This window comes from Thermobia domestica, chromosome 2 (assembly GCF_964235325.1).
Source record: "Thermobia domestica chromosome 2, izTheDome1.hap1.1, whole genome shotgun sequence".
Lineage (NCBI taxonomy): Eukaryota > Metazoa > Arthropoda > Insecta > Zygentoma > Lepismatidae > Thermobia > Thermobia domestica.
Window position 1 is genome coordinate 161,194,365 of NC_137455.1, and position 27,432 is coordinate 161,221,796.

At 33.8% G+C, this 27,432-nt stretch overlaps 1 protein-coding gene across 2 annotated transcripts in view; it reads right to left on the reverse strand.

Annotated features, from left to right (window-relative positions):
- Nucleotides 1–7,209: 7,209 nt before the first annotated feature.
- Nucleotides 7,210–27,432, reverse strand: part of LOC145676764 (uncharacterized) — a 55,036-nt gene continuing 34,813 nt past the window's right edge. The window contains exons 3-7 of one of the 2 annotated variants that reach the window (XR_014129462.1): nucleotides 27,280–27,370; nucleotides 21,396–21,478; nucleotides 13,759–13,894; nucleotides 8,971–9,241; nucleotides 7,243–7,405 (exon numbers count right to left, since the gene is read on the reverse strand). Coding sequence is in view for 1 of the 2 variants with exons in the window: in XM_081747574.1 (XP_081603700.1) it covers nucleotides 9,045–9,241; nucleotides 13,759–13,894; nucleotides 21,396–21,478; nucleotides 27,280–27,370 (507 nt within the window). In the remaining variant the exon portion in view is untranslated. Of the gene's footprint in view, nucleotides 9,242–13,758; nucleotides 13,895–21,395; nucleotides 21,479–27,279; nucleotides 27,371–27,432 lie in introns of both variants that reach the window. The other variant, XM_081747574.1, reaches the window with a different exon arrangement.

Below are 27,432 nucleotides of genomic sequence, written 5' to 3' on the forward strand. Positions count from 1 at the left end.
ATGTTTGTTGATTTTCCGCCGTGACAAGAATGTTCACAAGGGCTTTGTCCAAGGCTTGTCCACGCTCCACTAAGGCTCGGAGCCAACTGACGCGCGGTGCGTTGCTTTGCTCGGACCCCCCCCTACATCCTCCATCACCGACAAACCCGCTCCAGCGACACGCGCGCCGCGGCGCGGCGAGTCTCATTACTTATCATACAGACCTTGTAAATGTATTTATTGATATTAAAAGTTATTTTATTACATTCCCTCGTGTATCCTGATTTTTCTTGAATACTGACCTATTTCTTAAACCTACTATAATTTATTTCAATAATAATAATGATAGTAACTTGAAGAGTAAAGATTAAATTAAACAACGAATAAAAAAGTGAAGATGTAACTACGACAGCATTTCATATTTCTAATAGAAAATGTTGTTATAGAAACTCAGAAGGGAAATCCATGAATTGAATGAAGAATAATTCAAGATTGAAGATACTTAGTATCTTAACCAAAGTAATAATTCAAAATTAATTTTATTTCTCTTATAATCTCTTGGGTTTCTGTCATATCTTGTCTTGCCTAGTTTTTCGCATATGTTCATAGTTACAATATGAATTAAATGTTGAAAACAGAAAGAGAAAAGATAGACAAAATTCGTCCATTCTTCATAAAAATAGAAAACAATATGTTTATCATTTTACACAGAATTTAATATAACAACAATAAATTGATTTTATTTATTAATATAATTCATTATTGTTTATTCGAATAATTGTTAAAGTATTTTGCTATTACAAATTTCCTGAACATTCATATATAGTTCTTTCATTTATTCCTTTCTACCAAGTAAATTATTAAAAAAAAAAAAAAAAAAAAAAAAAAAAAAAAAAAAAAAATGGTTTCATGATTGCAGAAAGCTGTAGAGTTTATCAGTTGTTACTTCACAAGCTTGACTAAAGTTTAGCACTTCATACTCACGTTAAACTTAAAGGTACCAGTAATAGTTAACGACTATTCTTACATTTTTCCGTTTATGATGCATACATGTATAGAGGTAGGTAAAATCTCTTCTGGAAGTTATTGGATAATAAACTTAGCCTTCACATGAAATATTAAACTAAAGTGCATGACTAACTTCTAACTGTAACCAATGGTTAATCTCTACGAACGAGAAAGTTACTTTGAACTTAAAGCATTTTATATGGATGAAAAAGTAACATACTTTGAGCACTCGCTTCTCCAAAGCAATGAGTGTTATAAAGAAAGAGTATCACTAAAATTTTATTTCTTCATTTAACACATTCAATTTATAGTGTAGCTATTCATTAAAATGTAAACATTGGTTTATAGAAATTTTGCCGCTTCGGGGGTTGTTGATCATTTGGTTGACATGATTTTATTGATTTGGATAATTAAACTATTTTGATTAATATCACATTAGGGCTGTTGTAATATTCATATATTTCTCTCCGGTTCTCTTATCAAATTAATATCCATCAGAAAAAAAAAAAAGAGTGGACTCCATTTCACTCGACTAAGCTGGACAATATAAATGTGATATCAGCCTGTCCTGTAGCAGAGAGACTACTGTATGCAGTATATTCTAATGGTCATCTGTTGCTCGTGGTTCTGGGTTTAATTCCCAATTCAGATAATTGTGTTAATGATTTGGTTGGTTGATGTCTTGACATCGAACTCAGTAGACATTCTAAAATGAAACTAAGGTTTATAAAAGAAAATACTAAAGTTGTAACCGAATAGTTTAATATTACTCCAAATATGTATTAACTAAATAGTTCTAGGAAGTATCATAGTATTATGAGCGGTAATAGTGTTTGGAAAGAAAACTTTCTAAACATTTATTTTTTTATTTCTAAACATTATCACCGCTCGCAAAACTGTGATATTTAATCCCACGACGCTGGTGGAAATGCGAAAGTTTGAAGAGGATAGGCTTAAATTACAAAATAGTTTTTTGGATTTACAATTTGTGCAATTATACTCCTACCAAGGATTAACTCCACAAACAGATCAAACTACCATATTTGGAAAAGAAATTCGCGATTTAAATTCAAAAAATACGATAGCAACTCAGTCGTGTCTCGTAACATAATTTTTTCGGGAGTTCACAGGCGTTAGAAAATTCTAATTCTAGAATCCTTTCAGTATTCTAAATAAGAGAAACGATAAAAAATCAATGAAAGTAGCCATATAAAGACCCTAATATTTACATATAATAAAAAAGTGCCAATTCATAAACAAATACTACATTTCATTCATATATAAATCACTTCTGATGTTCTTTTGGGCAATCACTTTGTCAATAAGTCTTCTAAAGTTTAGTGTTTAGTTTTTTTTTCTCTATTAATACTATAGCTAACGAATGCACTGAGACTATTTTGAGCTACTGCACTCCTTCATGTGCTTTTATATCTTTAATATTATAAAACAACTTTCAGTTTCTGAAGTCAACGCCAGATTATTTACTCTGATTTTCACGAATGTTGTTGTATGCCATTCACTTTCTACAGATTCACCTTCAATTTCACGACAATATACTAAACGGAATCTGCCTGTTATCTCGTATATTTGAATTGACATGTATGCTGTTTTGTGAACTGTTAACAGTACACATAAAACATGCAATGTATCAGAATTATTATAATAGTTGCAAAGGCACCTTTAATTACGTACGCTTTGTCCATGTACTTTTGTATTGTTGCCTCAAGACATTTCATGACTGTTTATTTTGTACTTATGTTCTCTGTTAGAGGTTAGGCTATATAGGACGATATTTATAGTTTAAAAAGAAGATTACTGTAATGTGTTTGATGCTCTCCCACCTGGAACTGAACGCGGGGATTGTCCACCAAAGACACGCTAGTCACTATACAAATGAGGAGGACAGAACACTTCATGAAGTCAAACAAACCACGGAAAACACTGGAGCTACTAGAATCTTCAAACTCCTAATGGAGACACACAGCATACTCAAGCATCCCAAAATCTGATGCAATCAATCAAAAGTGAGAGAATGTGACTTCTTTTTCTACACATTATTATTATGAGTCTTAATAGAAATGATCATGTGAACGAATCGTGTTAGAACATTTGGTATACTTACCAGGAACGTACCCAAAAAATTTTGTTGGATGAGTCCAAGATTTGGGAGGGGGGTCCAATAGTATAAGACACTACATCTATGTACAATTGATCCGGTGTAATTCTACACACGATAAACGATATGTACTTGTTAAGTTGTGCCATTTATATTCTAAGAAAAAATACAGAATTAATTTTTTTAAGAAAAAAAGAGTACAGATGAAGTGTAACATCAAATCTTTAGGCTACATAAGTCATTTCTCTACTAAACAATTATAGTTTTATTATGAAAGTTTACAAACGTATGTCAAATTAAGAAGTTTTGAGGGAGGATCCGAACTCGGTAGATTCTCCATGTGGACGCGCCCCTGATGCTCACACTAGTTAAATTCAGCATAGTTTTAATGTGTTTATTACATGTCTCATACTTCTTTACTTTTTCAATCAGATGTCCCACATACATTACACATCAGATTCACTGCTAATTCACTTCATATAAGACACGAGAAAAGCAAACCAATGATATTTTCATTTCATAATCTGTCAGCCATTCATTGCTTTAAATCAACTTTGAAATTTCGACATACCGTAGTTTAGTTTTCACCTCCAGATGATAGTTAACATTCGTTGATTATGTTCTAACTTTTTTCCAAATTTTCACAATCTGCTAATGCACTTAAAGATGTATCTATAGTAGTTTGCAACAGAATTCTCTATGAAATAGGGTAATGATAGGATTTTTCTTACAAGAAATCTTCCGAAAAATGCTTCTGTATCGAACAGGCCTTAGATTCACTAGCACTGAGAAAATATTTTAGGAAAACCCACAAACCTATCGAGGAGGGTATACGGAATATACCCATCTAATTTCTTTATATTTCATTATGTATTTAGTTTAATTGAGAGATGTAATGGAGGTATAAGGATGGATATAAGCTATAGTTTTGAAAACAGTTGAGCGTATACTTACTAAAAATTCTAGCAGAACATAACTGATCGAAATTATGGACAAGAAATAATAAATCTTGCAAACACATTTATAAACTAATCAGTATACCATCACACAACACGTTTTCTCTTTTGCCACTTTAAAATACATTGAGGGGGCCGCGCTGGCTCAGTGGTAGAGCGTTCACCTCTGGTGCATGGGGTCGCGGGTTCAAACCCTGTTCCTGCCAAGTGAACTTTGTGGTGGACAAACACCGTGTGCGTGGGTTCTCTCGGGGTTCTCCCGTTTCCTCCCACTTTCTTCATTCCATCATTTCATTCATTACTCATCATCACCGTCTCCTTTAGCCTAGCCGGCATAACCGTTGGACGTAAAACTCAAAAATTTCATTTCATTTCATTTTTTGAAATACATTGAGAAAATAATATTTCTGCGTATAAACTAAATCTCGGAAGGAAGTTACGCCCTCCACCAAAGAAAAAAACCTTTCCGCGTTTTCTCAGAAATGTTATAGCTGAATGTACGTTACTGCAAATACCAATACTCTCTTTTTTTCTATTTTGCATGTGTTAAAGATAAATGTTGAAATAGAAAAATCAGTTCCAAAATTTCCTTTAGGTTCTCACAATATTGAAAGTACCGGCGGCAGCTCATGTTGTTCGAATTCCACGTTAATCAGTAGGTCCACATCTCATATAGCCTCGCTGCTGAAAGGAGCGTTAAACTCAAAATCAACTCAATACTGAAAGTACGATTTTATCTGTAGCAGTGTTACGAAGTACATTAAGTTTCTATTCGCTTTTCTTACAAACATTCCGTTTATTTAGGCAGGATAAGCGCAGCCTAAAGAAAAATCAGAGATTATACGCATTTAAAAAGAAATCTTGAAAATAAATTAAAATGCGCTAATTTAAGAATCTCTGGGGAAGGGTTCTAAACATCTGATTCTCCTCGGCACGACCTCGGAATGCCGTAATTTTGTTTGTGCCATTAGTTTATTTTCATTACAAGAAATTGAGATAAAAAGAAATGTGGATAACAGATGGAAAGAATGAGTTATACACTACTATATTCTTCCGTTTTAAATAGCATAAGTTCATTCTTTGATTCTGTTTAAAGCACCACATTACTGGAAATTAGTCAACAATAGCTTTCAACGCTGCTCGTTCAAGTCTTCATTTGAACGTCAGAAGACCTCAGTTCCTCCGCTCAGCTGCCTGCGCTTCCCTACAGTACTACACACAGAGCAGTCTATTACGCTCGCAGCTCTGTTATAAACGTCGTGTGATCATGGAATGCATAAACGCAAGGGGTAAACCAAGCGGATAGTAAAAAGGAAACGACAATATAATAATATTCTAAATATTATTAAATATCTTAAGGAGCAACGAACAGCTCACGATATTTGGTGGTTCAGGTACTCTTGCGAACTGCACAAGACGACGCCACTGCAGCAACTATTACAAACAGCCATCAGGTCCAAACACAAAGAAATTGACGTTTTAAGTCATAGCTGCTACAAATAACTTATGACCTTGCACTCACAAGTTGACTCTTGCACCATAGACATCTGTTTGCGTACTATTTTCACTAAATTGCAAAAGGACTTTTATTTTAAACTGCACAAACTCAAGAAAAAAATCAAATATTAAGGTGAATCCTGGCGCCAAACAAAAGGTACAATGACAATAGATAAACCTATATGGAACAATCATTAGTGAATCTTATAGATATGAAAATTAAAAAAAAAAAAAAAAAAAATCATTGCCTTGGGATTCAAATTTAGTTTTCAGCCTACACATTTATCAATTCATGACTTAGTTTACTTTGTTGAGAAAGCTACATATTTCATTAAGGACCAAGAGGACGCTACTGAGGTGAGAAAAGTATGTGTCCTTGTACTATCTCAGCGCCATCAAAATAATGATTCTACCGGACACATAAGAAGATGAACAATTCAATTTAGGTCTTTGTTACGTAAACACGAACTCTTTTGGATCAGAGCCGAAAAGACAACAGATACGTAATAATATCCAAACAACAATATAGTAACAAAATCTACGAGTGTGCCCATAAGTCTCGTTTTACCATATGTAAAGGCAATCCATTAAATTCCTTGATAACAACAACCAATCAGTTGATTAACAATATACCCATAATCCCTGATTAAATTAAAACAAAATTAAAATCCATGATCCAGCATTACCTATTATATATGGTCTTCCAAAAATACATAAATCCATTGAGACCTATAATAGCTGGTTCTCATCATCCTACGTATTTACTTTCTAAATGGCTGTATAATCAGAAAAATAAACACACTGCTGAACATGACTGCACTTATTTAATGTAAAAACACATTTTTTGGTGTGTTTTTATATTAAATAAGTGCAGTCTTGTTCAGCAGTGTGTTTATTTTTCTGATTTTCTTTGCAAGATGTATGACTATGATTGTGTGTCAGGCTGTATAATAAACTTGTGTCCTTTAATATTCCAATTAAATGTACTGTTAAAGACAGTTTAGAATCAAAAACATGTTTGAATTCTCTTGTCGCGGCAGATTCTATCCATCTGGCATCTTTAGATGTTGTGGAGATGTATCCATCAAAACCAGTAGACCTGGCTTTGCAGGCAGTGGAACTTGCTTTACTCAAATTAAAAGTAAACCCATATAAAATTCAATTAACATCTCAATTAATAGCTTTTTGCCTGAGAAATAATGTTTTTTTTTAATTATAAGACACCATCTTTCGACAAGACAATGGATTGGCAATGGGTAATACTCTTTTTTTCCAATACTTTCTGATTTGGTACTGGGCATGTTTGAAACTAACATTCTTTCAAAATTTCCTCGTATCAGATATTTTCGGTATGCCGATGATACCTTGATTCTGTACAAGGAATCTCAGGACTTACAGAAATTATTTGACGAATTTAATCAGATACACCCTAGAATTAAATTTACGATAGGACTTGAAGCAAATGGAGCTCTTAACTTCCTTGATATTACTATCAAAAGACAAGACAACAAATTTGTTACTTCGGTATATCGCAAACCTTCTGCTGGTACAAGTATATTAATTTTAAATCATCACACTCATGGCTTCAGCAAATGAATGTTTGGAGAAACTTCTTTAGGAGAGTTTCTCTACTACTTTCAGATCTCCCTGGTGATCTCAATCAGGAAATTCAATATTTAATATAAATCGGACAAGAAATTGGTTTTCAAAAATCTTTATTACTGAAGTGAAACAAGCAGGTACAACAGGAGATCATTGGCATCCACCATCAACCAACAACGATACCAAGGCTGACAGATGGATTGGTATCCCTCTGGTCCCTCATTTTTCAACAAAAATTAAGAAGATACTGCAAAAACACATCATCAAAGTTTCTGAAATCCCTTCTAAATCCATAGAAAACTACATAACAAATTTTAAAGCTTTTTTTTTACCGATCTTTAACAAAGTAATGGCGTTTATTGGGTTAAATGTCAGTGTGATAAAGTATATATAGGTCAAACAAAAAGTAATATTTGTACCAGAATAGCTGAGCACATTCGCACATCGAAATCTCGTATCTTGCAACAGTTATCCGGATTGGCAGCACATCTTAAAGACTATAATCATAGTATTGCGGATTCATATTTAATAGAGAAAGCAAAAACAACAACTGAACGAAAAATTAAAGAATTCTATTACATTCATAGAGAGAAACCTACACTTAATTTAGATAAAGGAGAAATAAATGTGATTTGGAGCAGTCCTTTTACTACATATTTCCGCCGTCTGGAAGGTAGAAAAAAAAAAACAGTGAACAGTGACGAGTAAGTGATCATTTACATGTGTTTATTTTTGGCAGGAGACTTGTGCTCCACATTTTAAAATACTTTTAACCATTTTTTACCTATCCACATTCCCCTTCATGTTTTGAATCCCCTTCGAATTGGATTTAAGCTGAAGATGGAGGAAGGATCTTCCGAAAGCGCTGCTCAGTCTTAGAAGAATATTTTGTTTTTTGTGGTGAGTACTAGCCTTTTGCTTACATTTCTTTCTAGTTCTAGGAAGGTTTGTACATTTTAACTTCATAGTATTGTTATATATATATACACACGATCGATCTTGTTCCCGGTAATTTAGTGATTATTCAAAGAAAATGAACAATTCTCTTTCTAGTCCAGTACTAGTTACTCCGACATTGAAGGATAAACAAAAATTTAGAAATATTAATCAAATTTATTTTGCACATTTTCTTGTAAGAATTGGTGAATCGAATGACACTTAAATTAATAAACAGTTTATACCTCTGATGCAGGATAAAGATAAAAGTGATCAATTGTGAGATCTTCTAAATTGAAGATGGCTGAACGACGACCAGCTTATACTAAGTAAATAATATATTTAGATCTACATACTTGAGAAAACAAATCTACTTGACACGACACGAATATAATCTTTTATTTAGGATTATTGCATAATCTTGGTTAAACTTTTGGTTGCTAGGTATCATAATACATAAGCATTTAAAAACGATAACGAAAATTTTATATGTTATAGAAACGTGTGCATTCTCGGTATCTGCATAATTAAATTTATCATAATTGTCAGTCTTGATATTAAATTATACTGTGCTTCATGAATAAAGTGACGGCTTCTACAAATATGGATAAAGTAGAAAAAAAACTAAGATTTTATTTTGATTAAAACAAACAAATTGAAATATATTTTCTATTTGTAAATTTGTGATCTTCATTACATTTAGTGTGTTATATTAGGATGAGTTTAGAGTAATAGATATAAATACAAAGGCGTAACTGTAGAAGTTTCACGATAAACATGTTTCACAGTAAACAAACATTTTATTAAACATATTGCAGATAAACAATACATTTAAATTGGCAGAACTGAGTAGTTGTATGTAAAATTTTCACTTACCATCAAAGACACATGTCTAGATGTTTCAAGAGAAATAAAAAAATATATTATATTAGCTAGTAAAACAAAAAACACTATGAATAAGCAGGCGGAGGCTCTCTTAAAAGTACTTCGTCCATTTCGTATATTTTCTCATAAGGGGGTGGAGAAGAATGTCCATCGAGAATAATTGTCATATTGTTGAAAGTGGTCATTTCTTCACGAATACTTTGCTCATCTTGAAGTTGTTTATACAGTTCCCAAATGCAGACACAATAATACATACTCATTACTGAAACAAAAAAGTACAATATATAAAAACAAGTAATACGCTCACATGTTTAAATAATAAAAACTTTATGAAACTTTCTGTGTAATGCATGAATACGAATTATATATACTAGGTTGAAGGTAGGATTTCAAATTACCGTAATCATATCTAAGAACACAACATTTCGATTAACTAACATTCACCTATACTTTGTGTACCTTTGGAATCCTAAATAGATTTTTATCTTTCTAGTATGATTTCACCAACCAATCCTCTTGTTTTCATTAGCTAGACAGTAATAAAGAGTTTCGACTCCACAAATATATCTTTTACATTTTATTCAACGTAATCCGTTTTCCACACAAAACACTAAAATCGGCAATAAGCTTTTGAAATGTTAGAGAACACTACAAGCACTAACTCGCAACTTAGCGGTACCAAAACAAAAACAAACTACGACGTTACTCTTTACACATGTTTCATACATCCCATATCACTTCAGTTATTTTCTTCTTCTTTAACTCATAGAAAAATTGCGTTAACCAATTTAAATCCACTTATGTACAAACTGTTAGTTTGTGAAACCGAAGCTCATAGTTATTGTCTAGCTGTTGAAGGCAACAGGATTGATTATCATAATTACTGGAATATAACAGTTCTCTTAGGACTCCCAGGGCACATTATAGGTGAATAGTAGTTAATTTTAAACAAACCGTACCAGACTGTGTCTGTGTTGAAACGCAACTTTTTTTTTTTTTAATTTTATTTTATGCTTTACAAATTCCTTGTAGGTAGAAAATAAAATCTTTGTAATACTTATGTATTGGTCATTGCAGTTATATCTGAATAAAATTGTTGAACAATTAATTATGTTGACACCAATGATTGTTACTTTTCTTCCACATTTCATTCGAAACAAGTATCCAATTTTTTAATTTATTTTCTCAATGTCGACGATGATAGCAGAGGATATAATGATGTAATTTATTTGCGTACAGTATTTTCTCTTTAAGTATAAGGTTAAATAAAGTATTATACAGAAACAAAGCAGAAAAGTTATTATTATTATTATTATTATTATTATTATTATTATTATTATTATTATTATTATTATTATTATTATTATTATTATTATTATTATTATTATTATTAGGACAATCCTCTCCTGGTTATTAGCTATTGTAATAACATATGGCTCAGGTTCTGGAAAATTACCAAGCCAGTCTTTACGCTTAGTTATATGGGAAGTGCAACTTGAATAAATCAATCAGTCAAAGTTGTTTTTAACATAATTTGACAAAGCAATATGACTTGTTAACAGAAGTGTATCATATAATTTCGATGTACTCTCCTTTGTACAAGGGCTGTTTTGCGGACACTTTCTTTGGTGTCTTCTTTACCTGTTTCATTACAGCACAATCTTTCTTGAAATGATCTTACTCATTACACCGAAAATAAGTAGATACGAACACACCCTTTCCTTAGCGACACAAGCACTATCACTAGACAAATTTTCTGCTGCACTTTCACCTCTTCTGAAATCACCTTGTATCAATGTGCACTTTACGAATTCACTGGTTAACTTTACTTGTGTTCCTTCTATTGCCATTACAAGTGGGTTAAATCTTTTAGGTAAACCAACAAGCACCATTACAGTAATTTTTTTTCCATCTTTCACTGGACATCCAATATCTGCAAGCTCTTGTGTCAGCGTAAAGATTTCCCCCAGGTATTTATCCATGTATTCGAAATGTTCATACCTCATTCTGCAAAGCTTCCGTTTTATTGCTAGTCGTCTATTGATTCCCTGATTCTCATACGATGCCTGCAAATTATTCCAGGCTTCTTTGGCTATTTTTGCATTTCGTATATGCGCATATCATGGACCGAAAGAAAAAGCAATGAAGACGTACTAAGGGAAGCTAACAAAGGACGACAGATCATGAAGATAATAGGAAAAAGAAGAAACAGCATGCTTGGCGATCTTATTCGGCACTCCGATTGGATCACTGTATTGATAGAAGGAAAGGCAGAAGGAAAACCAGGAAGAGAAAGATCAAGGATAGAATACCTGGACGCAGTTACGAAGAAGAGGCCTTATCAAAGTATCAAACAGCTCTCCCAAGCGAGAGAAAAGTTTTAAAATTTCCATGTTGCCCACCAACCTATGGTTGAGGTGAACAAGAAGAAGATATGTGGGTTACATAACAACCATACTCCAAGACAGGTTTTTGCATAGGCTCTCTGGTCCTTCAATATATCCACTGGTTCTGTTGCTTCTACGCAATCCCATGAACCGCAGTCTATAAGATAAAATTTCATCTGGAACTTCCACGTACTGTAGTTTTTGGTACCGTCTAAGTGCCACTATTTACTATGAATGGAACCGACATTTGTTCTTTTGAAGTAGAAGAGACGGACGAATTATTTTTCGCTGACATCATTCAAATGCAGTTTTATAAACGCACAGTCACATATTCTCAGCAATTTTACATACTGTATATCATATGCGCATTTACGAATTAGTATGTTTTACTTTGTAACTTATAGCCACAACCCATGAGGACTTGGGTTAGAATTATAAAGTTATACATAAAGACATTTTTAGTTTAATAAGCAATTTTTTATTACTCCAGCAGCTTTACACAAATTAACAAGGCGCACTCAAACACAAAAAGAGAAAGAAGAAGAAGAAAAAGAAACATATATGAAGAATTTAGCTTTACAAATGTATAATAAATTCTTCCTTCATATTACAAGATACTCCATATTTAAGTACAAATAACTTGATTACATATTTTAACAGATGATAATAAATTACTCCAGATAATTACATATTATTCTAAAAATATTCCCTTCCCACAAACTAGCTTCTATGTGATTATGAAGTGTAATTCTAATACCTTAAAATTCTACTTTTATTTAATAGATTGTATTTGAACAAGGGGCGTCATTTGATGAGGACAGGAGGAATGTTCCCCTGAGTTTCAGAAGTCCATATTTTTTAATCGATTAGAAATAAGCAACCGAAACTCTTATGTCAGTGGAGCACCTTGCTCCTCCCTGGCAAAATCTGAAATGAAGCACCGATTTGACCTCATCATAATGTTAATCTTTCCGAACATGTTAATCACTCTGTTTATATTATAAATTTTTATTCCTGAATATTATACTACCTTAAAATCAGTAGCGTCACTTGAGATTTTGCCAAGGGGAGGGGAGCAAGATTGTCCACCGTCAAAGAATTTCACGGTTTTATTAGTATATTAATATACACTTTTTAAAAAGCATGTGCTTCTCAAACTCAGGAAGACAATTATCTCTCTGTCCTCCACCAAATGACGCCTCTACTTAAAATGACGTTCAAGTGATTGATGGTGGGTGTTCACTGTTGCAAGAGAGAAAACATTTATAACATTTTATGAAAAAAATGCCTGACAACCCTGATGCAACCCATGAGAATCACGTCTTAATTTATAGAAGTCTGGTGAAATTTTATATTTGGAACTAACAGTTTTGTTGGTGTGTGATCAGAGCTGCTAATAAATAAATACATTAGACTGTCGCTAATCCGGCCATTTCTTGCAAAGAAGGGTGCTTGGTTAGCAAAAGTTCCGGATTATTGAGTAGTGTCTGAAATTAAATTCCATACTATACTTTATGAAATATAAGGTTACATACATTATCTCAGAAAAAAAATAGAGAAACTAAATGCTTGAGATTGTACGTAGATTATCACTCACTATGCCACGTGTTCCAAATGTTCAGTTGAAGCAATGAAGATGCTCGACGGCGGCATGCATTATCACGCATCCGATTTACAAGCATCAATAAACGGGAGCCACAATAGTACTGTATGTCGGGTTCGACTTCTGGTGGAGATAGTCGGTCGAAAAAGTGTAAAATCTTTTTCAGGTCAGCCATCCTGAGTGAGGTTTTCCTGGGTTCTCTTTATTCATACCAGGCAAATGCCGGTATGGTACTTAACATATAGGTCCCAGGCCGCTTTCTAGCTTCCTTAGTCGTTTCTTCGGATAGTGTGATCGGCGAGGGACGCCATGCCTCATACATGACGGACTAACATATTTATAGATGCCGAAAGCCCAGAAATCTAATTCCTAGTTCCTAAGTACTGTATTTATTTTTCCGCAGCTACAGTATAAACAAATACATACAATCGTTCATAGATTGTTGCAACGTTATGCGGCAGACACCAGATGTTGGGACCGATTACTGAAAGGACAGACTACTGAGGGCCGGATTGGCGAGAGGCTAGTGTATATGTATATTGATGATACCTGCGTTATTTACGCGTACATGCAGTAGCGCAAATAAGGCATATCCCCTATCTTAATTGCTGATATATTTGTATTCTCGCTTGATCGAGCAATCGTACTCCGAATCATACTCAGTTGAGACTGTTCAAGTAGAATTGAAACCTTTCCATATCTCAAAATACAGTATCCAAACGGAGATAAGCGGCAATCAATCCACTGTACACTCATTCATAACATATTAAGATTGTGAAAACTACTGACCTTCGAATCCTAAACCTCCAATAATATATCCTACAGGTAAAGTTCCCAATATAATAGTTCTCACAATAGCATATCCAATACATACAATGAGAAGCAGTTTGCATATCAGCCATGGAAGTAAGAAAAACCGATTACCCTGGAAAGTAATAAAGATACATATTATGCTATCCTCTAATAATGCATTTAAAATATGAGAAGGGTTTAATAGCTCAAAGACAACATTGGACGCATACTCATATTATTAAAGAACTGACTTATAAGCATTCTATATAAATACCATAGACCAGGGGTCTCCCAACTACGACCCATGAGTCAACACCGACCCCCCACAGTTTATTTTGATTATTTTGTGTGATTTATTAAGTAAACCATACAAAATAATAACCATATGTTTTATATGAGCAATTAAGAAACACAATAACTGGCATACATTATGAAATCAAACATTTTATCTGTAACTAAAGTCATGAGATTTATCCTAAAAACTTGCAATAAGTGACATACATAGATAATTCACATAATAAAATTAAACATTATAATTATGATTAATGATATGGAGAATGTTTTTTTTTTTTTTCACAGAGATAAGTAATTTCGAAAGTGAAAAGAATGGCATGAACAAATTTATGCATCTGATCAAACTGTGTGAGTAGAAGACTCATAGGGTCTTATGCGGAGACGTTTTGAAGTATGATTAGCGTCATACTAAACGCCTGACTACTGCAGGAAAAAATGTTGGTCGAACTCTTTAGTATGGTACTAATCACGCGTCAGAAGGACTCTGCATAAGGCCCATGGAATTCAAGCAATGATTTATTTAGTATTTTTAAATAAAAATATCGCTACACTGCAAACCAATCGTTTCTATTTCCATTTGAAGTTCTGGGGCTGTCGACATTGAAGGAATTTTGAAAAATCTTGATGTCATTTGCAATTGCATCAAAATCTGAAAAAGAGACCCAAAATGTATTTTTAAAGCATCCAAAGCTTTAACTGCAAAATATATCGTAAATCGGGTCTCAATTTGCTGACTGAAGGTTTGGCATGTATTGAATAGTGAAACTTTCTTTTCGATTGGAATTAAAACTTTTTTTTTAATCGAAAGGACTTAATATGAATGTATAAATTAGGCAGAAACTGGCTTTCTTCTCGTAATTTTAAACTAAGATCATTCATATGTTTAGTTAAATCTAACTCCCATAACCATTCATTATTGTGTAACTCAGCTAGAGGACGATTCTTTTTATTCAAGAAAATTTCAATTATTGTTCGGAGCTTAAAAAAATCACGTTAGAACTTTTTCTTAGGTAAACCAGAGTATTGCAGTATAATGTTTTAAGTTATTTTCTCCAATTTCCTCAATAAACTAGCGGAATTGATGATGCTGAGCACATGCAAACTGATTTAATTAACAGCTGATATGACTGGCTTTAAAACTTCTGATATATCCAAGTATTTTCCACACAAAGAGTGTTGATTAACAATGCAGTGTACGATTAATGGTTTTGGACCACCTTCATTTTCTACGGCCTTCGACACGAGAGTAAAGACGCCTTTATTTTTTCCACGTATGTTTTTGCCACCATCAGTAATGATACACTTCAATTTTGTCCACTGAAGATTGTTTTTCTCAACAGTATTTTGAACTCTAAAACGTATCTTCTCCAGTAGTCGTACCGTGAATGCTATGAAGGTCTAGAAGCTTTTCATACACTTCATAATTTGTCTATCTCTCGAATAAAAATAAATAAATAAATAGTACCTAAGCAGTATCTGAAACACCTGTTGACTCATCCAGGGCCAAAGAGAACCACTCTAAATGTTGATTTTCGTCCGACAATTGAGTTAATATATTTTTTGCAATATCATCTACTCTTCGAGCCACAGTGCTTGCTGACAAACTGATGTTTTTAAATAAATTAGCTTTTCTTCTGGATACATTTCTTCTGTTGCTGCAATCATACAATCCTTGATTAATTAACCGTTAGTAAAGGACTTCCCATGTTTTGTTATTGAATGAGCCACGCGGAAACTAGAACGAGTTGCTGCTTCTTGTTCGGCACTTACTTTCTTAAACAACAATTGATGAGATTTCAACTTTACTTTTTAAAGATACATGTTTTCGTAACCGTAGACTTCCTGTAAATTTGAAGTAATCTGAGAATGTTTAGTCTTAAAATGACGCTTTATATTATATTCTTTGAGAACGGATATTGTTTCATTGCAAGTTACACACATTGTCTTATTTCTATTACTTGACTTAATCACGAAATATTGATATCCTCATTATTCTTTAAATATGCTGTATTCACTATCTATTTTTCGTTTCTTTTATGCTGTCCTCAAATGACACCTCTGCTTGAAATGACGTTCAAGTAATTAACGGTGGGTGCCCACTCTCGCAAGAAAGAGAAAACACCTGTGACATTTTAAGAAAAGACTGCCTGGTAACCCTGATGCAATCCGTGAGAATAACACACCAATCACGCTTTATGACGCTTTTCAGATCGCACTTGTCGCTCTGAACTCAAAATTTAGAACTGTTCAACTTTCGGTTGTATGCTGTATTTATATCACTCATCCTCGGTAGGTAGAACACATTCGAAAACACTTGAAAGTACTCGAATCTTTCAGACAAGCTATCACGCACCAGAACTTTTCCAGAATATGCTGTAGTTCTGCTACTTGCTACAATGTGGCGCTGTATATACTTCAACTGACCAAGCAGATTGACAATTTGTGTAATTTCACTGCTCCTCACATGATAGCGCTGGCGCTACAGTATGTTGGTATTATGGTCTTGGCCCTTAGCTAGCTAGGTCTTGGCCCTTGGTACTTAGTGGAGAAATCAGTGTGGTCCTTAGGCTAAAAAGTTCGGAAGCCCCTGCTGTAGACGACAAACTATTTCAACAAACCACCATCATCTTCGTCAGTTTGATTGAAAAAAAAAAAAAAAGAAAAGAAAAGAAAGAAAAGGAAAGAAAAAACTTAAATTGTTGAACTTTCAATAATGTTTTCAGTTCTTTAATAATGAAAATGATTTGTTTCAATTTACGATGAACGGTACAGTTGAGGATTTTTTTTTTCCTCGCACAGAAGGAAAAATCACATTGTTAATAATTTATGTACAATGAAAAACTGTAAATTTTTGGGTATCTGCTCTTGCTGGTATCAGGCCGGTAGCCAGTCTAAAACTGTAGGGGGGGGGAGGCGATCCAACCATATTATAGTTCATTTGCAAGAATACCGTGATAATTTTAGGGGGTCAAGTAAACATTTAGGAGGTGGCCTCCCTAGACCTCCCTTGGATACGGGCCTGGCTGATATTTATAATACAGAAACACATAATTGTAGCTCTGTGTGTAGAATCATGTAATTGCTTTCTTTCGAGGTTATCTACAATATTATTCTCAAATAACTAATATTAATTCTACTTATAGAAATCAACTTTCCTTCATTACAAACAAGTCAATGTACCCGGAACTCACGGTATAAAACTAAAAACTTAATGGTATCAGGATAGAGGAGAAAATTCTCGGAGTTTCTTTTCCCTAATAATTTGTTCAGCAGAGACTGTCATTTTCAGATGTAATATGGAACTGTAGATAATTCGTAGGTTACAGTAAATTACATGAAGAAAATATATTATGATTATTATAATAACTTTAATCAAAAAAATAAAAAATAAAATAAAATAAAAAAAATAAAAAAATAAAAATCGCACTGATAGTCTAGCATCTTATATTTTTACTCCGACTGCAAATGCATTAGACAGTGCCTTCAAGAAACTATTGTAAATGAGTATAACTGTACAATAAATATATAAAAAAGATGATTAATCAAAGACACATGAACAAATTTTGTGGGGAAAGATCATATGCAATATTCTTTTGCTAAGAATAATTATGGGTTGTATTTCCTCTTTCTTTAGTAAGTTCTCCTGACGTGTTTCTTAAAGTCACAAAATTAAATTTAGGCTCTAGAACTCCTCCTATCCTCGACTTAATAAAATCATAGATATTAATGATGAACATTTAGTACACATTGTAAGAAAAGAAAGAAGGGAAAGAAAATCCCAGAAACTTTCAAAATAGTAATATGTAGTACAATACAGAGAACTATTTGAGTGGAACAAAACTCTTAGACAATGAAAAAAATGAGCTTTTACACCAAGATAAGGTTAATAGAAAACTGAGTGGCGACTTTTCTTTATGGGAAGTGACCTGTTATTCACGGTAGAAATTTATGACAGTGATAAACTATAATACAACGTTGCTAAAGAAAAAGAAAGTAAACTTAAACACAAATAAAATCTGATCAAAGCAAACGATTATTATTAACTAGCTGAAATACTTGTTCTTCGCACGTGGAGGATAAGGTTTAAGCAACATTTCATATTTGTAAATAAAAAATAAGTAGTAAACTAAATAAATAATAAGGAAGAGTAACGCCGATTAAATGTCAAAATAACAAAGAGGAACATCTTTTTGGCGTTGCATCTGACAATATTAGTCAAATAAATAAATAACGAAGAGTAACGCTTTTGGCGTTGCCTCTGTCAATATGAGTGAAACAAGTAAACAACGAAGAGTAACGTTTTTAGCGTTGCATCTGACAATATTAGTGAAATAAATAAATAACGAAGAGTAACGCTTTTGACGTTGCTCCTGTCAATACGAGTGAAATAAGTAAAAATGAAGAGTAACGCTTTTTCCGTTGCTTCTATTAATATTAGTGAAATAAATAAATTACGAAGAGTAATATTTTCGGCGTTGCCCCAGTCAATATGAGTGAAATAAATAAATAAATAAATACATAAATGAACAAATAAATAACGAAGAGTAACATTTTTGGCGTTGCTCTATCAATATGATTGAAATAAATAAAGAAATAAAGAAGAGTCACGCCTTCGGTGTTATCCCTCTTAATATGAGTGAAATAAGTAACTAACAAAGAATTACACCTTCGGTATTGCCACTGTCAGTTCCTGGCCCAGTTGATGTATTCCGTCTAAGCTTAAGCTTAAATATCATCGGAACTTTTACTAATCAGCTTAGCGATTCCGTAAAATATGGATTCGACGCTAATATCGGTTATTTTCGACATTATTTTTCACCTCTACCCGTTCGGGGCTAAACTTAGAAGTTAACAGCATCGGAAGGGACACTATTCATCTCAGCGATCCCGAAAAGTATGAACTTGCCACTTATATCCGTCTGGAGCTCCCTCGTAGCTATATAGTTAGCGCACGTGCTTTTGGTGCGGGAAACCCGAGTTCATTTCCCAGCAAGAGTTCATGTGGTTAGAATTGCCTGTTAAGCAGTAAGTCCACGTCTCATTGCTGAAAGGGTTGCTAAACTCCAATCCATTCCCACTAATATTCATCGTCCCGACTACTCCTTTTACACATATATTTTCAACCCTAAGAAATCTGACCCTCGTAACGACCAGAAAATCGAGACAATTAGGTCTGGTGGCCACCTGTGTATAAAATTTGATGGCTCTAGGTCACTCCTCTTCTACGCGAAAAGCTGATGAAGACAGACACACACGTTATTTTATTATTTTAAAAAATATTCTGTGTTACAGTTTCGGCAATGTATCATTCTCATCATCAAATACGTTATCTGATAATATGCTGATGAAAGTACTTTGGTCAGATTTCGTATTGTTTTGTATTGTATTTATTTCGTCCTTTTTTTCATACATTTAGCACTGTATTGCAATGCATATGAAGTGGACACGTCATTTATATATAAACACAAAAGTAAAAAGAACAATAATAATGAAAATTACACATACTAGATTAGTAATTATGCCTTGTATCTTACATCTTATTATACATTACATATCATTATTAAAGATAAAGTTAGGGTAAGTAATTATTACTTACAGTGTATTTAGAAATACTTACACATATACATCTGATGCTAAAAACAAATAATGACACTGGTTTACTGTACATCATGTAATTATTTCCAGTTAGCAATTCATATATTCCTCTACCGAGTAAAATCAGTGTTGTAATAAATATTTCTGGAGTTCTTTTTTAAATATAGCAATAGATTCCTTAGTCTTTATATTTTTGGGAAGTTTATTGTAAAGTATGATACCCGCGTATTTACACCCTTTTTCATATAATACAGTTCTGCGTTCTACAATAGAAAAGTTTTGTATGTTTCTTGTATCATGATCATGTTGTTCTTCTGCTCGTGTAAGGACACCCTCTAGGTGTCTCTTTATAAATACCAGTAGATTTAAAATGTACAAACAGGGTACTGAGAATATACGAAATTTTTTAAATATTGGTTTGCAGTGATCTTTTGGTTTAGTGGTCACCTCATTCTTATTCGTTTCTGTATTGTAAAAATTACTTTGGCTTTGTGTGTATTTCCTCAAAATATAATGTCATATGTTAAATTCGACTTAAATTAATCCAAAGTAAATTGTTTTTAAAGTAGACTCTTTTAAAACATTTTTAAGTACTTTAATTGTGAAATACATTTGATTAAATTTTTTACTAAGCTAGTTATTTGCACATCCCAGGAGAGATTTTTATCTATTCAAATTCCTAAGAACTTAGTTGAGTTCGCATAGTCTATTTCGTTATTTTCAATTAAAATATTCACGGGCTGCGTATGTTTGTTGCGCATATGAAGAAAATTGATTGCTTGTGTTTTTTTAGTGTTTAATTTAATATTATTTTCTTTAATCCAATAAGATAGTTTACAAATAATTTCATTTGCATTATCTTCAACATTCTCATTTGTGTTTCCTTTTACTATAAAATTTTAGCATCATCTGCATAAAGATATAGTTCTCCTAGAGCAATATTACTTAGTAGATCGTTAATGTATATCAAAACGTAGTTGAAAAGCTGGAACATTATTCAAGAAGATGAAGTGTAATACAGTTTAAATTATGATATCAAGTTCGCGAGTTGTTAAAAAAAAAAAAAATCTTAACCGGTCTTGTCATTGTAATAATTCGCTATTTTCTTAGATAATACTGTTTATGAATTTATATTTTTTTTTAACTGTAATTATGTATATATGTATTGTTAAATCTGTGTGCTTGAATTTATTAAGTTTTGAAAAAATGGATGGTTTGATATTGACTTTTTGTTTAGTTATATATATTTTCAATCTTTACGAACGTTGCTAAGAGATAATGAAATAGTGCAAAAGAAGAACGTGAATGGATAATATCAGTCACATATAGGAGGAACTAATTTTCATCTTCTACTCTTTCGTTTGTTCAATATTATAATGGTGAATCTATGCATGATTGAAAAAGAGACACATACATACATACACATACATAGACAAGGGTGCCTCCCTTCCCAAGGGCTTGGGCACAATACTCCAAATTTAACATTTTCCACCCCAAGTTTATGATTCTTCCCTCCCAAATTTACAATTCTCCCCCAAATTTACTATTATGCGCCCAAAGTTTACCAGTTTTCTCGCCAATTTACTATTATCCAATATCCAATTTGATTGAACCATTTTCAATTAAAAATCATGTCCCATGCCTCTGGGCACCCCTGCACACACACACACACACACACACACATACATATATATATATATACTCGTAGACACACACATAAACAAAGACTAAATTTGAATATTTACCTTTATTACTCCAACTAGAAGAGAAATAGATGTAATGAAGCTGAGACTGAACAGAACAATAGCTGAGCATGCTAAGATCTCATCTGAAACGATACAAGGAATGGCAAACATAAATCAATGAATGTTCTTCTCAAATGTTCAGAACAACATATTATCACTGCATTATTATAGTGAATTTGATTCCGTATTACATGTATATGTGTAGTTTTCTAAGGATGCTTTTCTTAAATATTACAACTTTCTACCCTTCCTTCTGAACAATGGCATTGCTTCAAAATTTTACTTAAGATATGACTGGTCTTAGATAATGTGATACCTAGAACAGGAGAAGTATCATTTTTCTTTATACCCGGATCTGTTTATACAATATTTAAATTCATTTTTAAATTTGCTCATTTAATATCAAATAGTAAATATTATTTAACGACATTCTAATGTATATGTGTGTCTCTTTATCAAAACCATTACACTTTCCCAAAAGTTTTTTCAATTGTTAAAATTAGAAGATCGATACTGTCATAAGGATAGCACTTAAATTAAAACTTATAACTGAGGAGTTGTAGTTATAATAATAATAATAATAATAATAATAATAATAATAATAATAATAATAATAATAATAATAATAATAATAATAATAATAATAATGTGTAAGTTTACTTATTTATTTAAAGAAAATCTTATTTTATTTACTTAAAGAAAAGATTCGTAACATAGTTAAATATCATTTTTTATGGTTTCAACGACAGTGTTATTAGGAATAGTTCCATCCGGTGAGGATCTTACGATGTCACATTACCAATTTCATTGGCCAATTCCTAACAAATTAATAGTGAACTCTCAATTGATATTTTTGCACTTAAATTTGTCCTAATTTTCTATTAAATCAGGACTTTTTAGTCTTTGTTTTCGAAACTGCACAATAATAGATTTCTTCTATCAGAACCAAATTCTTTTGCCAATTCATTTTCAGTTGATAAGATTGCAAGGTTGGAAAATTACTGTCCCGTGTGCGTAAAAGCTTTAGAGTTGGAAACCTGCTAAAGCAATAGACATACTGCTTGTCAGAATCTATTTTAGGTTTACTGAAGTGGTTGGAATACTGGTCATGTAAATATAAACCAGATCTAATCAACCGGTTAGATCCGCATCCCTCAAACTACTTTTGACTGTACTGAACATTTCCCAGAAATTCTCGACTCGATATGTGCTATATAAGTATAAGGTAACCAAGAAAGTGCTGTCGCTTTTTCATTCACTACCTTCGAACATCGATATGTCACCCAAGACTTACCTGGAAGATAAAAAATAGTCCCCAACAGCATAGACGATCTTCTCCCAACGTTCCGGAGGGAGCTCATATGATTCGGATTCCACGTTCATTAGTAGGTCCACGTCTCATATAGCCTCGCTGCTGAAAAGGGACGTTAAACTCAAAATCAACTCAACTCATTCTGCCAACGTTCTGCAAGACCATGGATTCCATCGCAGTAGAACTTGGTGGACCGTGAAGCGAAGAAGGTATCAAGTGCATTTTGCACCTCTACTAGAGAATTGAACGGGTGTCCTCTAAGGTAATTTTCCAAGGAATGGAACACGTGATAATTGGACGGTACAATGTCAGGGTAGTATGGTGGATGCCATAGTGTTTTGCATCCAAGGCGTAGAATGGTGTTCCGGGTCATCCTAGCCATGTGGGTCTTAGCGTTGTCCTGTAACAGGAAGACCCCTTTGCGATTCAGAAGTGCTGGCTCCAGAGTTTTGAGTTTTTCTTGAACACGGCTCAACTGCTGACAGTACACAGTTGCATTGATGCTCTGACGAGCTGTTAGCAGTTCCCGATGCACGATGCAGCGAGCAGTCCATCAAATACACAAGAAGTCATGCGGTGCTAACCAACGATGACGGCGCCGTGAAGCTTCGTACAGGACGAGACAGCAGAGAAACACAGGTGTCTGCTCGCGTTGCCTTCTGGCCCGGAAACAAATCATGTGGGACCCATCGACCCAACTTGTAGTGCTTTCCAATTTCATGGAGGTGCTGCCGAATGCTTTCTCCACTCACACTGAATTGTAGTCCCAGTTCCTTACATGTCTGGCCACTGTTCGCCTCAATTGCTGCCGGAAGATTTTAATTTTGTACATGCGTTGGTCTTCCGGCACGTGGTGTGTCTTCGAGTGTTTCGTCACCGTCCTTAAACTTATTAAACCACCGCTGCACTGTCCGCATAGTCACGACTCCCTCACCAAAAGCCTGGCATATCTTCCGCCCCGCTGCAGCGTCGTTTGACCCCAGTTTGAACTCGTACAGCATACACGCTTCTGAGGAGGTCCCATGTTCACTCTATCCTTACACAAGTTCACAGTGTAATTGAAGTGCCACAACCAGGTAGTATGTTGGATATACCCACACCAACAACTGATCTTCGCCTTATCTCCATTCGCATTCAGCTAATGGTGTGAGGGTCAATTGAACACAGACCTCTTCAAAAAGCCCAGAACTTTCTTGGTTACCTTTATATATGATGAACGTTTGGTGGCATGGCCAAAACTAACATTGAAGCTAGGATCAAAGAGCACACAAGACTTTAAAAGTACCGGAAACCAAAAGCACCTCTGATCTTTCTAAACATTTTAAAATTAATAATCATATATAAGCATTATTACAAAACTCGATCTGTTGGTCTCTAAGAATATTACGATCAATGTCATCGCTAAACGAAACACTGAAGGATGAAGAATTCACCATTAAAATTTGGAAATGCTTGGTGAAATGACAGTTCGAATTTTCAGTATATAATATTGTACCTTTATTGTATATGAATTTGATACTCTTCTAAGTTTCTAGTTGTGTTGCTTATGATAAACAAACAAGGTTAATTAGACTACATGTTTTCTTCCTTTTTTTAGTTTTCTTTATTAGTGAGCTTTTAAATTTTGAAATGGTTAGAAAGTCGACAATTATTATACAGTGAAACCCCTACTAACGGACACCTCTATAAAGCGGACACCTCCCTTAACGGACATATTTTGTAATCCCCAAACACTGGAATAGGAAAAAGCATATTGGCAAACCTCTCTAAAGCGGACACTCTCTAGTACGGACACGGACAGTCTTTTCTGTCTTTTATAGGTATTATTTACCTCCGTATTACGGACACTTTCTCTAGAAATAAGTTGAAAAGTGTAGTAAAAATACATTTTTAGTAATTCATACATGTGTCACCAAGGAAGCATTGTGACAACATTTTGCCCCCGCAACTGTCTGCTCAGAAACCCACACGAAGCATTTCTGTTTAACAACACTCTTATGTCCTTTGCTTGCATCCCACTCCCACCCAAACTGCTTTAGACACAAAAGTGATTGACAGTTGCCCGCCGTTATGGATGACCGTTACGCGACTGTCTCGTTGGAGTCTCTAACCAACTAGAAGACAAGTTTAGTATTTTTTGCCCTCAGGTATGTATATTGTCTCAAAAAGGACACTTCAGGACTGCAATTCCCCCCAAATTAAAGCGCCATACTGAAAACGAAGGAAGTACTGATAAGTGTAAAGTGCAGAGAACTATAAGATGTTATTCCCATGTTGTGCCTCGAATATAGAGTATTGGATGAAAGAAGATAATGCATGTATATAATATCCGTAAACATAAGATTCATGCAAAAATATTTTTTCTAATTGTATATTACCTTGCTGACTAATTTACATAACAAAATACTGTAACCTCTTGAAGGCGGACACCTCTCTATAGCGGACAATTTTTGATTCCCCACGGCTGTCCGCTTTAGAGAGGTTTCACTGTATTTGGAGATGGGAATTTATCCCCGTCTCAGAAAAAAAAAGTTAGACTGGGGTGCAAAGTGTTCATTGTATGCTTCTTGTAAGATAGCACAACACAATATTAACTATACTAAAATTTTTGGCAATTAGTAAAAGTGTAAATTAAATTAAATTTCGCAAAGAAAGTGTAACATTTAAATAACAATACTCAAGAAGTCCTTTCAGCACCTTGAAGAAAGGAAAAGAAGAGACCTTACAATCTATGTATTAAATTTCAAAAATCGTGCTCATAGTTTACAGCGATAAGTTCGGATAGCCTGAAATGACATTATAATATCACCGCTTAAAATATTTTCTCCTGTACTAAATCTCCACTATACATTATTACCTACATTGTCTTCTATTTGGTGCAAGCATGGGTTAATAGTTAGCATTCTTACTTCGTAATCGGGGAATTCAGACTGACATTCTGACTAAGGATTTTTCACGTTTTTCTTCTTAGTTGTACCAACTAATAACTTGATGGTCACTTTAAATATAGTTCCAGTTAACTTCATTTCATTTTGCTTTCCATTGTAGCAATTGTTTTGGAAATTCGTCGTGCCCGTATATTGCAAATTATGGATTCGTTAGAACATGAAGTAACACTTTCGCAAAATGAACACTTTAAATATCTAGGATCAACATTAGCAGACCAAAACTGTATTCATGAAGAAATAAAAGGTCAATTGAAGGCAGGGAATTCGTATTGTTATTAAGTCTAAAATTTTTTTGTCTTCGCAAATTCTGTCGAAGTAGGCTATTTAAAGCTTAAAGTACAGTACATAAAACAATATTTCTGTAATGCTGTGTAGTTGCAAAACATGGTCGTTTACTTTGAAAGTATTTAGGAATAAAATACTGACGCAAATATTCTGACCCATGAAGAATGGGAATGGGAAATGACGGAAACTTCATAATCGAAACTCCATGGTTTATACCGTTTACCTAATATTGTTGAAGTTATTAAGTCTAGGAGGCTGAGATGAACAAGTCATGTAGCCAGAATGGAAGAAAGTAGGAATGCTTTCAAAAAATTTAACTGTGAACTCAATCGGAAAGGGCCAGCAGGAAGACCTAGTGCAGATTAGAGAACAATATTAAGATGATTTAAACAGAAATAGGAATACAATAGAAATAGTAATGGTTTTGTAGCTATTGTTTAACAAAGATAAAGTCTGGAACATTTTTGTTAAGATTAACAGTCAAACTAACCTTGTTAATTCCAAGTTGTGAGCTGGTAAGTGTAGGGGATCATCAGTAGTTTTAAAAAAGTGATTGTTGATGATGTTAGTGTTTTCTTAGAAGTCTCTTTGAAACTCCTGTTCTTCAATTAATGTTTGACAATGTATGGGAACAGAAATGAAATGAAATATTACGTTTTACGTCCCACGGTTACGCCGGTTAGGCCAAAGGAGACGGTGATGATGAGAGATGAGTGAAATGGTGGAATGAAGAAAGTTGGAGGAAACGGGAGAACCCCGAGAAAACCCACGAGCACGGTGTTTGTCCACCACAAAGTCCACACTGTATGGGAACAGAATTGGTTATCAAAATCATATTAGAAAAGTAATCATTCCGATTAGAATTCCCAGAGCACGATAAAAGGAAGTCAGTGGCATGTAACATTGTTCTTGTTTCTCATTGTCAATTATTTTAACGTGAACTTGCGTTGAAGTCTCTCTCTGGATGTTTTTATTTTTATTTTATTTTATTATTTTTTTAAAATCGAATTATACCATCTCTTATTTTAGGTATTACCTCAGTTGCCACAAAATACCGAATAAGTGCTCCTGCCGGAATCAACACGCAGAATCATCAGCATCAAAGGGATGTGCATTATTTGTTCACTACGTTTAAACTTCATTTTATATTTAAATGGAGATTTGAAAACAGTTGGCATGACCCATTTACATCCAACTTATAGCTGTTAACTTGAGCCTTGACAACTAACACGGTCAAAACCTTTACAAAATTAGTTACCACTTTAGCACACTAAATGTTTCACAAATTGACACTTAAATATAGACAAACTTTAAAGTTAAAACATACGATAATTCTTACTCATATTTTGGCCAGCAATGGAATATATGTCTGCTTGTGTTTCTTGCAATGCAGTAACGCTTGCGGCCATTAGAGCTATCAGACTTAGAACCTAAAAAAAGTAAATAAAAATAATAAAGTTCATGTATAAGCTGCTGCTAACAGCTTTTCTCA